Here is a 15567-nt window from a genome sequence, read left to right as displayed (position 1 = left end):
CTGTTGGGCGTAGAGGTGAACCAAAGCTCAGAGTTCAGGGCCCACGCAGTCATTAACCCTTTCCTGATGGGCATTAACGCCGTACCAAACGGTGACCAAAGGAGGAGATGTGGGGCAGAGCTGCAGCAGCAAATACCCCAGGGGCAGCAGCCTCTTCCCATTGCACACGTGTTTGCCAAAGCAACGCCGCATGGATACGAAAACATTTGTTTTGAGCAACACGGGATCAGAGTTTGCCAAAGCCCTGCAAAACTTCCAGCAGAAACAAAGCGCTGCTTTGCCGGCCCCGCTGCTCCGACTGCTCAGGGGGGGTGGAAAAAAGTAAACGCAGTCACCAAACCAATGCTGAAAACAAATCCTTCCGAAGTGGAAACATCTGCAACAGCAGCTCTGCTGTGAGAGCAGTGAGGGGCAGGGAGGTGAGGGGGCATCACCTGAGCTGCGCTGATGCGAAGGCATGGAAGGGCTGGCGGCCGCTCCTCCACATTCGTTGCAAAGTACTTCAAATGCTTCTGCTTCCTCACCCACAACTTCACGTGCACCACAATGAAATGCAACAGGAGAACGCAGAGGAAGCCGTGACGTTCCTTGCTCCTGGCACGCGGTGCACTCACACTGCTGCACGCACACTGCTGCACGCACAGCTGGAGAGCGGCGCAGCACTGCGAGTGGGGAAAACAAAGTGCAGCCCTGCGTGCATCTCTGCGGTGCCCGCGTGCTGAGCTCATCACCACAGCACTCCTCCTGCGCTCGGACTTCACGGCACAGCAGCAGAGCCCTGTGTGGGTGCCTGGGGCTCTGCCACCCCGCTGGACCCAACAGCAGCAGCAGCACGGCACTGTGCATCCAGCACAGCACAGCACCGTGCATCCAGCACAGCACCGTGCATCCAGCACAGCACCGTGCATCCAGCACAGCACAGCACCATGCATCCAGCACAGCACCAGCACAGAACAGCACAGCACCATGCATCCAGCACAGCACCAGCACAGAACAGCACAGCACCAGCACAGCACAGCACAGCACAGCACCATGCATCCAGCACAGCACCAGCACAGCACAGCACAGCACCGTGCATCCAGCACAGCACCATGCATCAAGCACAGCACCGTGCATCCAGCACAGCACCGTCCATCCAGCACAGCACAGCACCATGCAGCCAGCACAGCACAGCACCATGCAGCCAGCACAGCACCGTGCATCCAGCACAGCACCAGAACAGCACAGCACCATGCATCCAGCACAGCACCAGCACAGCACAGCACCATGCATCAAGCACAGCACCGTGCATCCAGCACAGCACAGCACCGTGCATCCAGCACAGCACCATGCATCCAGCACAGCACCAGCACAGCACTGTGCATCCAGCACAGCACCAGCACAGTATAGCACAGCACCAGCACAGAACAGCACAGTACAGCACCGTGCATCCAGCACAGCACAGCACCATGCATCCAAACAGCACCGTGCATCCAGCACAGCACCAGCATCCAGCACAGCACAGCACTGCACAGCCAGCACAGCACCAGCACAGCACCGGCATCCAGCACAGCACAGCACTGCATACCCAGCACAGCACCAGCACAGAACCAGCACCCAGCACAGCACCCTGCACAGCACAGCACAGCACTGCATACCCAGCACAGCACCAGCACAGTATCAGCATCCAGCACAGCACCCTGCACAGCACAGCACATCCAGCACAGCACCCAGCACAGCACCCAGCACAGCACAGCACATCCAGCACAGCACCAGCACAGCACCAGCATCCAGCACAGCACCCAGCACAGCACAGCACATCCAGCACAGCACCCAGAACAGCACAGCACAGCACAGCACACCCTGCACAGCACCAGCACAGCACCCGCATCCAGCACAGCACAGCACCTCATCGCACAGCCAGCACAGCAGCCAGCACAGCACCGTGCATCCAGCACAGCACAGCACATCATTGCATACCCAGCACAGCACCAGCACACCTTTGCACACACAGCACAGCACCAGCACAGCACAGTGCATCCAGCACAGCACCAGCACAGCACCGTGCATCCAGCACAGCACCAGCACAGCACTGCACAGCCAGCACAGCACCAGCACAGAACCAGCACCCAGCACAGCACAGCACTGTGCACCCAGCACAGCACCGAACATCATTGCACAGCCAGCACAGAACCAGCACAGCACCAGCATCCAGCACAGCACCAGCACAGCACCATGCATCCAGCACAGCATCAGCACACCTCTGCACACCCAGCATGGCACCAGCACAGCACCAGCACCCAGCACAGCACTGTGCAGCACCAGCACAGCACCAGCACCCAGCATAGCACCCAGCACATCATTGCATATCCAGCACAGCACCAGCACCCAGCACAGCACAGCACTGTGCACCCAGCACAGCACAGCACATCATTGCACACCCAGCACAGCACCAGCACAGCACTGTGCACCCAGCACAGCACAGCACATCATTGCACACACAGCACAGCACCAGCACAGCACTGGCATCCAGCACAGCACCAGCACAGCACTGTGCACCCAGCACAGCACCAGCACATCATTGCACACACAGCACAGCACAGCACAGCACTGCACACCCAGCACAGCACTGTGCACCCAGCACAGCACAGCATATCATTGCACACCCAGCACAGCACCAGCACAGCACCAGCACCCAGCACAGCACCAGCACAGCACTGTGCACCCAGCACAGCACCAGCACATCATTGCACACCCAGCACAGCACAGCTCATCATTGCACACCCAGCACAGCACTGTGCACCCAGCACAGCACAGCACGTCATTGCACACCCAGCACAGCACCAGCACAGCACTGTGCACCCAGCACAGCACAGCACGTCATTGCACACCCAGCACAGCACCAGCACAGCACCAGCACCCAGCACAGCACCAGCACAGCACTGTGCACCCAGTACAGCACCAGCATATCATTGTACACCCAGCACAGCACAGCACAGCACTGTGCACCCAGCACAGCACTGCACACCCAGCACAGCACTGCACATCATTGCACACCCAGCACAGCACCAGCACAGCACTGCACATCCAACGTGCAGCACCGTGCACTCAGCACGCTGCGCCATGCACCCAGGACAGCAATGCAGGACCCGTGCAGGGCCACGGCTGTTCTGCAAAAGCAAATGAAAGAGCATAAATAACGAGAGCCAATCATCGGGGCAGCGAGAGGGAATCCCTGTGGTGGCAAGGCGTGTTGTGCTCGTGGAAATCAGAATGTTTGTGAAACAGAAGGGCTGTGTGAGTGCTAGGAAACAGCAGCCACAACCATCAGCGTGTTTTCTTCCTGGTGCACGACCGAAGCACCAGCGATGTCTCACACAGAACTTCCCCCACATTTGCTGGCACCGTCAGGCACCACTGCCACGTCTCTGTGATGCGGCCACTCAGCTCTGCTGGCTGTGCCACCGACGGTGCCACGGTTGTTTGCAGCTCTGCCACGTGCTGCAGCAGAGGACAAGGGGACAAAAGTCTGGGGTCAGTTCTGGCCACGGCACTGCTGCCGAAAGCGCCCTCGTGGCATTAAAATATACATCATTACGGGTCAGCATCGACACAGAATCACAGAATCCTACAATGGCCTGGGTTGAAAAGGACCATAATGATAATTGGGTTTCGTGAGTTTCAACCCCGTGCTGTGTGCAGGGTCACCAGTCACCAGACCAGGCTGCCCAGAGAACCCATAGGGTGCCATAGGGATCCATAGGGTGCTATGGAGATCCATAGGGTGCTATAGAGATCCATAGGGTGCCATAAGGATCCACAGAGTGCCATAAGGATCCGCAGGGTGCCACAGGAACCCATAGGGTGCCATAGGGATCCATAGGGTGCTATAGAGATTCATAGGGTGCCATAAGGATCCATAGGGTGCCATAAGGATCTAAAGGGTGCCATAAGAACCCATAGGGTGCCATAAGGATCCATAGGGTGCTATGGAGATCCATAGGGTGCTATAGAGATCCATAGGGTGCCATAAGGATCCACAGGGTGCCACAGGAACCCATAGGGTGCCATAGGGATCCATAGGGTGCTATAGAGATTCATAGGGTGCCATAAGGATCCACAGGGTGCCATAAGGATCCACAGGGTGCCACAGGAATCCATAGGGTGCCATAAGGATCCATAGGGTGCTACAGAGATCCATAGGGTGCCATAAGGATCTAAAGGGTGCCATAAGAACCCATAGGGTGCCACAGGAACCCATAGGGTGCCATAAGCATCCATAGGGTGTCATAAGGATCCATAGGGTGCCATAAGGATCTAAAGGGTGCCGTAAGAACCCATAGGGTGCCACAGGAACCCATAGGGTGCCATAAGCATCCATAGGGTGCCATAAGGATCCATAGGGTGCCATAAGGATGCGTAAAGTGACACAGGGATCACACAGAATGCCGCAGGGACACATGGGGTGCCATAATCATAGAATCACGATAGAATCCTAGCATGGCCCACAGCGCTCACCTGGTTCCAACCCCTGCTGTGTGCAGGTCGCCAACCAGCAGCCCAGGCTGCCCAGAGCCACATCCAGCCTGGCCTCGGATGCCTGCAGGGATGGGATGAGCATCCACAGCCTCCTTGGGCAAGGAGGAACACGGACAACATGGGTTGTCCAAATGAGAAATGACTGCAGGTCGTCCCTCTGCCACGGACAACAAGGGTGTTCTGATGGTGGGCCATCAATTAACACTCATCATCCAGAGCTCTGATAAAACACAGCCCACCCCCGGGTCAGCTGCGATTCCATCCCAGCCATTATGCACTGCTTGGAAGAATCGTGTCCCCGCCGCTCGGCTCACGCAGCAGGAGTCATTTGGTGCCCATAGCTCTCATTGCAGGTGCATCGTGGTGTTCTCAGCCGAAAATCTGCTTTCCCAACAGCTCTCCCCACCCCTCAGGCTGTCCCACAGAGACCTGGGATCTGCAGCAGCCACTCCACACCGTGACCCCTGGGTATGAGGGACACTGCGACGCAGCACCGGAGCCGGAGCTCAGCACCCGTTGGGTGCAGCGTTCAGGTGATGGTGGTGGGCACCTCCAGAGCCCATCCCAAAGGAGCCGTGGGCAGGATGCTGGGCTGGGAGCACACGGGACAAGCTGGGGGTGCAGATGTGGCACGCTGGTCATTGCATCAGGCAAAGCTACTGAGACCCTGATGTGCAGCAGGGGAGGCGGGGAGAGGGATGGAACTGTGATCCACGGGCACGGAGGTGATGCAGGGAAGGAGGGGGACACGGGACGGGCAGGTGCTGGTGGGAGCACCACCACAGGAGGGTGACCCACATCTCAGCACAGCACAGACTGGGCCGGGACAGGGAAGTGATGGAGCCCCCGGCCCTGGAGGTGTTCAAGAACCGTGGAGATGTGGCACACGGGGACACGGCCATGAGGACACCCATGGGGACAGGTACGGTGGGACGGGCATGACTTGGAAATCTTCACCATCCTTAATAAGTCGATGCTTCTGCTTAGGGACGTGGTCGATGGGCACAGTGGTGATGGGTTGGAGGGCGGACTTGGGGATCCTGTCCAACCTGAATGGTTCTCTGATGTCTGACCCTGAACGAGGGGCGCCCAAAGGCAGAGCAGAGCGCCGGGAGCCGCACCGGGCTGTTCGCGGGACATACAGAGGGGATTACTGTGGGCCGGGCCATTTTCTGCCACCGCCGTCCCACCTCCGCCCGGGGCGAGGATTTACCGCGGCTCTGGCGCCGTTCTCGGGCGCCCCGATGGGGGCGGGGGGGAATTCGGGAACCGCTCCCAGGGCGCGTCGCACGGGTACGGGGACGCGGCCGGGGAAAGAGCTCCGAGGGCGACCCCGGGTCCGCGGGACGCGGGCGGGCACCGCGTGAGCGCCCTGCGGGGTCCCGGATCGGAGGATGGGCTGCGGCGGCCCGAGGCGCTCCTCCGGAGAGGACGAACCGGATCCTCCGCCCCGGGGGCGGCGGCCGCGGCGGTGCTTCTCCGCGATTCACCCGCGGACACCGCGCTGCCGCCGCGACGGGACGCGGAGCGCCGCGCACCGGGACGGCCCGCACCGGAGCCACCGCGCGGCGCTCCCCGCACCGGGACGCGCCGAGCCCCGCTCCCCGCACCGGGACGCGCCGAGCCCCGCTCCCCGCCGCGCGCTCTCCGCACCTTCCCCGCTCCCCCCGCTCCCCGCGGGCCGCTCCCGCACCGCCCTCCGGCGGATCCCGCGGCACCGCCCGCACCCGGGAGCTGCTCCCGGCCCCCACCTGCTCGCGGCGCTTCTGCCACCGCCCGCACGGGCTCTCCTCCAGGATCTCGCTTTCCTCCTCGCTCTCCTCCTCCTTCTCCTGCGCCAAACGCGCGTCGGGCTCCGGCACCGCCATCCCCGCACCGCTCCGCTCCGGGCTGGACGGATCGGGCTCTGCCCCCCTCCCTCCCCCCTCCGCCCCGCTCCGACGTGAGGCCGCACGCGGACCGCCCCCGGACCGCCCCGCGGGGAGAGGAGGGGCCGCCCCGCGCAGCGCCCGCCCCGGGGCTCGGAACCGCGGAATCGTTGAGGTTGGAGCGGATCTCCGAGATCTCCACGTCCAACCGGAGACCCCTCCCTCCCCCCCCCATGCCCGCTGACCGTGTCCCCAGGGGGCCGCATCTCCCCGGTTCTGGAACATCCCAGAGATGGGGACCCCCCCCCCCCTCCCCGGGCAGCTGTGCGGTGGCATCACCGCTCTTTTGGACAGGAACTTTTTCCCAATATCAAGCTGAAATCAAACCCAACTCTCCCCAATTTGGAGATAGGGGTGTGGTGTGGGACCGGACCAAAGGTGTGCCTGCGGTGTGCTGCAGCCATCGGTCTGATGAAGCCAAATGCTGTGTTTTGCCCTTCGTGGATGTCCGACCTCCATCCCGCCCCGTGTCCATGCGGCCTGCAGCAGGGCTGCGGCTCTGGGACTTACAGAATCACGGAAACACAGAGCGGTTGGGCTGGAAGGGACCTCGAAGAGCACTGAGCTCCAACCCCTGCCGTGGGTTGGCTGCTCCCCACCAGCTCAGGCTGCCCAGGGCTCCATCCACGGCCTCCGGCACCTACAGGAATGGGGTCTCCACCTCATCAATTTCTAAATTTAAAGGAGAAAAAATAGAGTAACAACAACAAAAACCCAACAGAGCCCCAAGCAGAGCTCCGTGGCCAAGCCTTCATACCCGGTGCGTGACACAAGCTGCAGAAACGCCGCACGCCGCTGCGCGGTGCCGTCCCCATCCCTTCCAGCCCTCTCCTTGCCCCCACCTCCACCACTCCCCACCCCATCCCCTCTCAGTGGGGTCTCTGCACCAATGCCGGGCGCAGAGTGGAGCTCAGGACCTTCCTGGCCCATCAGTGCTGTGCTGGGGTGCAGAGCTGGCACAGAGCTGCACCCCCGCGGGGCCTCACGCTCTGCAGCAGGAACCACTCAGCTGCATTAAGCAAGGAACTTCCCGGCTGTGCTCATTCCTCTGTCAGTTCCCTGGCTCGTTTGCTGTTTTTTCTTTTCTTTCTGGCCGTTCTGGTTCCTTTCAGCACGTTCATTATTTGTCCCACCCTGCTCGCTCCACCCGGCTGCCTGGTTGCTGTTTTGGGAGACGTTCCATCGCCGCAGCCCAGCCCCGTTCTGTGGTTCTCAGGACCGGGCTGTGGCCGTCGGTGGCATCTCCAGGTGCCAGGAGCCTCCCTGTGTTTCACTGAGCGCTGAGCACCACAGGGACACGGAGCCACAGGCCTGGGGACCTCAGCATAGGAAGGACAGGGAGCTGTTGGAGCGGGTCCAGAGGAGGCACTGAGATGCTCAGAGGGCTGGAGCAGCTCTGCTGTGAGGAAAGGCTGAGGGAAGTGGGCTGGTTCAGCTGGGAGAAGAGAAGAGAAGGCTGCAGGGAGACCTGATTGCGGCCTTCAGCGCTTGGAGGGAGCGGATAAACAGGAGGGGAACGGCTGTTTGTGAGGGTGGGTGGTGACAGGACAAGGGGAATGGCTTTAAAGTGAGCCAGGGGAGGTTTGGGTTGGATGTGAGGAGGCAGTTTTTCATGCAGAGGGTGGTGAGGCAGTGGCACAGGTTGCCCAAGGAGGCTGTGGATGCTCATCCCATCCCTGCAGGCATCCGAGGCCAGGCTGGATGTGGCTCTGGGCAGCCTGGGCTGCTGGTTGGCGACCTGCACACAGCAGGGGTTGGAACTGATGAGCGCTGGGCTCCTTTGCAGCCCAGGCCATGCTGCAAGGGTTCTGTGATTCTATTATATGGTGCCTGCAGGGACACCGTGCCACAGAACGCCCTATGGCAGTTTTGCCATCACCTCCCAGCTGCAGAAGACCATCCCTCCAGTGCCCCCCCCCAGTTACACCATTGTTGCCCTGTAGCTGTGAGCTCCTGGGTGACCCCATCCTGCACCAGACCGGCCCTGCGGGTAAGGAAGTCACTGCTTCTTATCAGAGCGTAAAAGTTTGGCTGGCAATAAGCACGGGGAATAGAAGGGCTGGGGACAGACAGCAGCACACGCTGTGCCCCAGAGCCCTTCCTACAGCATCCGTCCCCACGCGTCCCTGCGGTGTTCTGGTGAATGCCCCCATCTGTGGGTCACACACAGAATCACAGAATGGCTGGGCTGGAAGGGACCCCAAGGATGATGAAGCTCCAACCCCCCACCACACGCAGGGCCACCGACCTCCACATCTCACAGCATTTCGTAGCCCAGGGCCCCATCCAACCTGGCCTTGGATGCTGCCTTCCTGCTGCCGCCGTCCCCCATTCCCAGCCTCAGTGCAAACCCTGTGCTGGGAAGCACCGCCTGCCTCCAGGAGCTGCCCTCAGCAGGTGGGAGCTCAATCCCAGCACAGGCCAAGCGTGGGCCGGAGATAAAAAGCGGTGCTCAAAAACGTGGAAGGGAAGAACCTGAACAGAGGGTGTGAAGAGCTGAGGGGGTCTCAGTGGGGTCACCGGGGAGGTGTTGCTACAAGAAAACAGCAAAGTGTGGCATTGGCTGCAGAGCGGTCACGGATGGAGTCCTTGTGCAAGGCAAGTTGGAGGAGCAGCCTCCGAATGCGGTGGCAAATGATCAGAATTATGTATAGAACAAACCCATACCAGAAATGGTGACAAATTGCCGGAGCGAAACGTTTGCCCAATAGGTTTGGAGGAGAGCAAACATCCCATTGCTGGAGCGCTGGCTGTGCTGCGGATGGCAGCTGGCACCGCTGTGCAGTGCTCACAAATCATGCAAGAGGGACGAGCGGAGCTGGAAGCACTTGGAGGTGCCACCAAGTGTGGGCACACTCAGCTCTGAAGCTGCAAAGAGCTGCAGAGGCTCTCGGGGTGCAGGAAGGGCAGCAGAGCCCGGGCACAAAGCAGAGCTGGAAGCTGGGAAAGCAGCTGAGCGGATGTGCAGAATGAGGGCAGCACACAGAAGTGGGAACCCGCAGCCACACAGCATCAGTATTTGGGACGCCTGATAGAGCGGGCTTTACAGCGCACGAGGGCAGCAATTCTTTATAGCTGTGGAATTCATCGCCGTCGGGTGTTTATGGCAGCCAAAGTAGAAAATGATTTTCAAAGCCATTAGGCAAATTGGCGGGAGGGAAATTGATTGAAGGCCATTAAACAGCGGGATGCAGATGCAGCCTTCGGCTCAGGAGGGCCCCGAGCTGCGCTGCGCCAGAAGCTGCAGGTCTGCAATGGGGCCATCGCTGCCCGGCCCCCACCTCTTCCCCTTGGGATGAGCCGCCAGAAAGGGGCACAGATGGGATCGGGGATCTGTGGGTCTGCCCAGGGGTGCTGCTCTCTGCTGCCTGTTTTGTGGGGAGGAAACCCTTTCCATCCACACGAGGCCTTGGTTGAGCTCGGCTGTGGTTTGCACTCACGCTGGCTGCGCCCCGAAGCCGCAGTGCTTCCCGTGCACAGGTGGCTCCTGCACAAATCCTGGAGATCCTTTGAGGAATGTAAATCCCCTCTGGCAGCACGGATTGCTGAGGTCCTGCATTCCAACCCCAGCTTTTTGAGTGCAGGTTCCCAGCGTGGCACTGTGACTTCCTGGGTCAGTGGATGCTCCGCTGCAGTGATCCTCCCCAGGGCCATCGGTGCCCATCACTGCACAGCACACCCACATCCATCGCCGTTTCTTCACCCCTTATCCTCAGTACCCCCTGCACTCCTATGTCTTTTAATCTTCTTTCTACGACATCCTTTTTCCTCACTGGAAAAATCACAGAATCATAGCATCACAGAATGGCCTGCGTTGGATGGAACCTCAAGGATCCCGAAGCTCCAACCCCCCCCAACGCAGGGCCACCAACCTCCACATCTCACAGCAGCCCAGGCTGCCCAGAGCCCCATCCAACCTGGCCTTGAACACCTCCAAGGATGGACGGGGATCCACAGCCTCTCTGGGCAGCTGTTCCAGCATCTCACCACTCAAACACAGAGTGGAGCCTCCGTTTGCCTTGCCTGTCCACATTCAAGCATCTCCTGCTTGTCCTGCCTGTCTCAGGTCCGGGTTGGTCAACATTTCAGACGCTGCTGCCCCAAGGACTTGGGTTGGAACTGCACCGCTGTGCTTCCAGCTGTGGTTTGGATGGAGGAGAGTGGGGATCTGAAAGCAGCTTCAAAGAGCCGTGGTCCCGACGGAGCAGTGGGGCAGGAGCTCCTGGTGCTGTTTAATGCGCAATAACTGTGCCCACCCTTGAGCTGGGGCCTGGAGCAGGTGACCTCTGGAGGTCCATCCTACCTCCCTCTGCCATTCTGTGATTCGGTACCATTTGGGCGCAGCCTGCATTTAAACTGAACCAGTGTGAGGGGATCTGTGAGCCCCTTTCAGGGTTGGTTCACACGCAGACCTCTGCAGAGCGCTCCACCGGCTCTGGATTGGCAGCGAAATGCAGGGACGCAGCTGGAACCCCCCACCCCCCTTCTGTTCCAGGGCTCCAGCGGTGCAAATGTGGGCAGCACCGAGGTTGGGGCCGGACCCCCTGCCTCCCTCCTTCCCTCCCTCCTGGCTGCTCGAGACCCTTTGCTTTCCTTTTGTTTACGTCCATGTGATGGATGGGGTTGGGACGCGGTGACGCCGTGTGGCTTTGCACAAGTGGCACTTTGTCACAGAGGAAGGGTCAGTCCAGGTGGCAGACAGCCCGTGGGGGTGGACAAACATCCTCTGCACTGCCTCCTTTCAGCACTCAGCAGCTCCTGCCAGGCAAACGTGAGGCAGCAAATGAGGGATCTGTGTGAATGCGCCGGGCTGTACCTCCTCTGCACAAATGCACAGCCCTGCTGCTAACCCAGAGCTGTGCTCACAGCGGGGCACACGGCGTGCATTAATGCTGCAGGACCACAGCCCTCCTGGGAGCAAAGCAGAGCAGTTTCCTGAAAGCCCTTCTGACAACGGTCACTGCTGAGAGCATCTCCTGCTCACCCTCCAGAGGTGCATCCTCTGCAGACATCTCGGGAGGGGTTCAGGGGGCTGGGAGGGCTGAGCTGTGCCCCACGGAGCTGGGAGGGCTGAGCTGTGCACATGGAGCTGGGAGGGCTGAGCTGTGCACATGGAGCTGGGAGGGCTGAGCTGTGCACATGGAGCTGGGAGGGCTGAGCTGTGCCCCATGGAGCTGGGAGGGCTGAGCTGTGCCCCATGGAGCTGGGAGGGCTGAGCTGTGCACATGGAGCTGGGAGGGCTGAGCTGTGCCCCTGAAGCTGGGAGGGCTGAGCTGTGCACATGGAGCTGGGAGGGCTGAGCTGTGCCCCATGGAGCTGGGAGGGCTGAGCTGTGCCCCATGGAGCTGGGAGGGCTGAGCTGTGCACATGGAGCTGGGAGGGCTGAGCTGTGCCCCATGGAGCTGGGAGGGCTGTGCTGTGCCCCATGGAGCTGGGAGGGCTGTGCTGTGCCCCATGGAGCTGGGAGGGCTGAGCTGTGCACATGGAGCTGGGAGGGCTGAGCTGTGCACATGGAGCTGGGAGGGCTGAGCTGTGCCCCACGGAGCTGGGAGGGCTGAGCTGTGCACATGGAGCTGGGAGGGCTGAGCTGTGCACATGGAGCTGGGAGGGCTGAGCTGCGTCCCATGGAGCTGGGAGGGCTGAGCTGTGCCCCATGGAGCTGGGAGGGCTGAGCTGTGCACATGGAGCTGGGAGGGCTGAGCTGTGCCCATGGAGATGGGAGGGCTGAGCTGTGCACATGGAGCTGGGAGGGCTGAGCTGTGCCCATGGAGCTGGGAGGGCTGAGCTGTGCCCAGTGGAGCTGGGAGGGCTGAGCTGTGCCCCGTGGAGCTGGGAGGGCTGAGCTGTGCCCCATGGAGCTGGGAGGGCTGAGCTGTGCCCCATGGAGCTGGGAGGGCTGAGCTGTGCACATGGAGCTGGGAGGGCTGAGCTGTGCACATGGAGCTGGGAGGGCTGAGCTGTGCCCCATGGAGCTGGGAGGGCTGAGCTGTGCACATGGAGCTGGGAGGGCTGAGCTGTGCCCCATGGAGCTGGGAGGGCTGAGCTGTGCCCCATGGAGCTGGGAGGGCTGAGCTGTGCACATGGAGCTGGGAGGGCTGAGCTGTGCACATGGAGCTGGGAGGGCTGAGCTGTGCACATGGAGCTGGGAGGGCTGAGCTGTGTTCAGTGGAGCCGGGAGGGCTGAGCTGTGCCCCATGGAGCTGGGAGGGCTGAGCTGTGCCCCATGGAGCCTGGAGGGCTGAGCTGTGCCCCATGGAGCTGGGAGGGCTGAGCTGTGTCCCATGGAGCCTGGAGGGCTGAGCTGTGCACATGGAGCTGGGAGGGCTGAGCTGTGCACATGGAGCTGGGAGGGCTGAGCTGTGCCCCATGGAGCTGGGAGGGCTGAGCTGTGCCCCATGGAGCTGGGAGGGCTGAGCTGTGCACCATGGAGCTGGGAGGGCTGAGCTGTGCCCCATGGAGCTGGGAGGGCTGAGCTGTGCCCATGGAGCTGGGAGGGCTGAGCTGTGCACATGGAGCTGGGAGGGCTGAGCTGTGCCACATGGAGCTGGGAGGGCTGAGCTGTGCCCCATGGAGCTGGGAGGGCTGAGCTGTGCACCATGGAGCTGGGAGGGCTGAGCTGTGCACATGGAGCTGGGAGGGCTGAGCTGTGCGCATGGAGCTGGGAGGGCTGAGCTGTGTCACATGGAGCTGGGAGGGCTGAGCTGTGCACATGGAGCTGGGAGGGCTGAGCTGTGCACATGGAGCTGGGAGGGCTGAGCTGTGCCCCATGGAGCTGGGAGGGCTGAGCTGTGCCCCATGGAGCTGGGAGGGCTGAGCTGTGCCCCTGAAGCTGGGAGGGCTGAGCTGTGCCCCATGAAGCTGGGAGGGCTGAGCTGTGCACATGGAGCTGGGAGGGCTGAGCTGCGCCCATGGAGCTGGGAGGGCTGAGCTGTGCCCATGGAGCTGGGAAGGTTGCACGCTCTGTAAGGTCTCAGTGCTGCCGTTCTGGGCCGTGGCACGTTCCTGGCAGCTCCTGCACATCCTCAGCTCACCACATGTGCTTCCATAAGAGGAAAGCTGAGCAGCACAAGTGGCAGCGCTCCATGCAGACGGGCAGAGCTGGACACACGGTGTGGCTGTGAGCCACATGGGGCACACGCTGTTCTGCTCACAGTGAGCTCAGGGCTAAAATTGGAGCGGCTGAGGCCCTGCGGGTGAGCAGGGCATGGAGGTGGCAGTGGGGAGAGCAGAGGGACAGCAGCACAGAGGGGTGAAAGGCGCAGTGCTATGGGGCACACAGGGGTTGGGGCCAAACCCCAGGGGTCTGGAGGAGCACTCAGCCATTGGCAGCTGCCGAGGTGTGCGGGTGCTGCTGGAACAGAGAGGGCTGCTGCCTTTTGTTCTCTGCTTGTAGCAAAGAGTGCTTGGATTCTGCCAGACCGAACTCCTTTCTTCCCTCCTCGCAGCAGCTGAAAGGGCTCGGGGTGCTCAGAGCCCCAGCAGAGACTTGGTTGCAGTTTCCTGGTGCAGTGATGGAGAGTGGGCTGAGTGTGAGCCAGCAGTGTGCGCAGGTGGCCGAGGCGACCAGCGGCATCCTGGCTGGGATCAGGGCTGGTGAGCAGGACTGGAAGTCATCCTGCCCTGCACTCGGCACTGGTGAGGCCTCACCTCGAGTGCTGGGTTCAGTTTTGGGCACCTCAGTACAGAAAGGACGTGGAGGTGCTGCAGCAGGGCCAGAGAAGGGCAGCAAGGCTGGGGAAGGGCTTGGAGAACATGGCCTGCAAGGAGAGACTGAAGGAAGTGGGGCTGTTCAGTGTGGGGAAGAGGAGGCTGAGGGGAGACCTGATTGCTCTGCGCCAGTATCTGAAAGGGGGTTGCAGCAGAGCAGGGCTGCTCTCTTCTCACTGCTGACAGGGACAGGAGGAGGGGAAACAGCCTCGAGTTGTGCCAGGGGAGGTTTAGGTTGGATGTCAGGAGGAACTTGTGTGCAGAAAGGGCTGTGAAGCACTGCCATGGGCTGCCCAGGGAGGCGGTTGGGTCAGCATCCCTGGAGGTGTTGAACAACCGTCTGGAGGTGGTGCTCAGGGCCGTGATTTAGCAGAGGGCTCTTAGAGTTGGGCTGGGATGGCTGGGCTGTGCTTGGACTCGGTGATCTTTCAGGTCTTTTCCAAGCTGGGCACTTCTGTGACTATGATTCCCAGCCCCGGGCTGCTCAGAGCCCCTCCGTTTGCTGCCTCCTTCCTGCTGTGCAGAGCAGGGCTGCAGGTAGCGATGCCCAGCGGAGCGCAGGGCATTGGGTGCAGCAGCACACGCCGTGCCTGCAGGGCTGAGCTGCCCCAGACCCCACCGTTCTGTTTTTCCAACCTCTGTGTTCGGCTTCCAGGGAATTTCCTGCCCCTCAGCCCGTGGTTTCCTTTCGCAAATCTCAGCCGGTTCCTTTCCATCCCTCCAGGATTGCCCCCCTCCTCCCCCCCGCAGCTCCCCAGCTCTCACAGCCGCCCTGCAACCTCCCGTCCTGAGGCTCAGGCTCTGCCCCTGCCCTGCATGGACATTCTGGCCGTGGGGAATGCTGGTGGGTGCAGTGGAGCAGCACCCATAGGTGCAGCCCGAGCACCCCCACCCTGCAGTGGGCACGGGGAGAGCAGGGCGGGCGCCTGCTGCACCTGGGATGCTTCAGCCCAGGGGGACGTGGGGGACGTGGCCCCATCCTGTGACTGCAGGAAGGAGTTAAGTGCACATCAGAGCTGGTGAGCTCCCCGTCCCAACAGCTTTCAAACACTTATTTTGACTGGAAAAAGAAGTAGAACCAGTTAAGTGGAAAATTAAGCTGGGATTTCATCATGACGATATCTTCTGTTCCTTTTCCCCGTCTGACTTCTTTCATTAGGAGAAAGTAACAGGTTGAGCTTAAAGGTGATACCGAGTTCCCTTCTGGAGGAGGAGACAAAAGCAGAGACACCCCGGAGTGTTACTGCTGACCCCTGGTTTTGTGATGTTAAAACAAAACCAGAGCAGCTGCGCCCAACAGCAGAGCTGGTGAGCAGCAAAAGCAGAAGATAACTTTGGTCTCCTGTATCAGCCTCATGGCTGCAGCAGGGTAAGCACAGCCAAGGTCCTCCTTGCTGCCAGGAGATTGCTTTGT

At 61.0% G+C, this 15567-nt stretch overlaps 1 protein-coding gene across 5 annotated transcripts in view; it reads right to left on the bottom strand.

Moving 5' to 3' along the window:
* NRBP2 (nuclear receptor binding protein 2) overlaps positions 1 to 6475 on the bottom strand; it is a 31234-nt gene extending 24759 nt beyond the window's left edge. The window contains exon 1 of one of the 5 annotated variants that reach the window (XR_014880718.1): positions 6270 to 6475. Coding sequence is in view for 2 of the 5 variants with exons in the window: in XM_085214670.1 (XP_085070796.1) it covers positions 435 to 728 (294 nt within the window). In the remaining 3 variants the exon portion in view is untranslated. Of the gene's footprint in view, positions 1 to 434; positions 860 to 6269 lie in introns of those variants that run through there. The other 4 variants (XR_014880717.1, XR_014880716.1, XM_085214671.1 and 1 more) reach the window with 4 other exon arrangements.
* Between the last annotated feature and the right edge of the window lie 9092 nt (positions 6476 to 15567).

This window comes from Meleagris gallopavo, chromosome 32 (assembly GCF_905368555.1).
Source record: "Meleagris gallopavo chromosome 32, MGAL_WU_HG_1.1, whole genome shotgun sequence".
NCBI classification, from domain to species: Eukaryota; Metazoa; Chordata; class Aves; order Galliformes; family Phasianidae; genus Meleagris; species Meleagris gallopavo.
The sequence above is the reverse complement of the archived record's forward strand: the minus strand, read 5'-3'. Positions and strand labels throughout refer to the sequence as shown.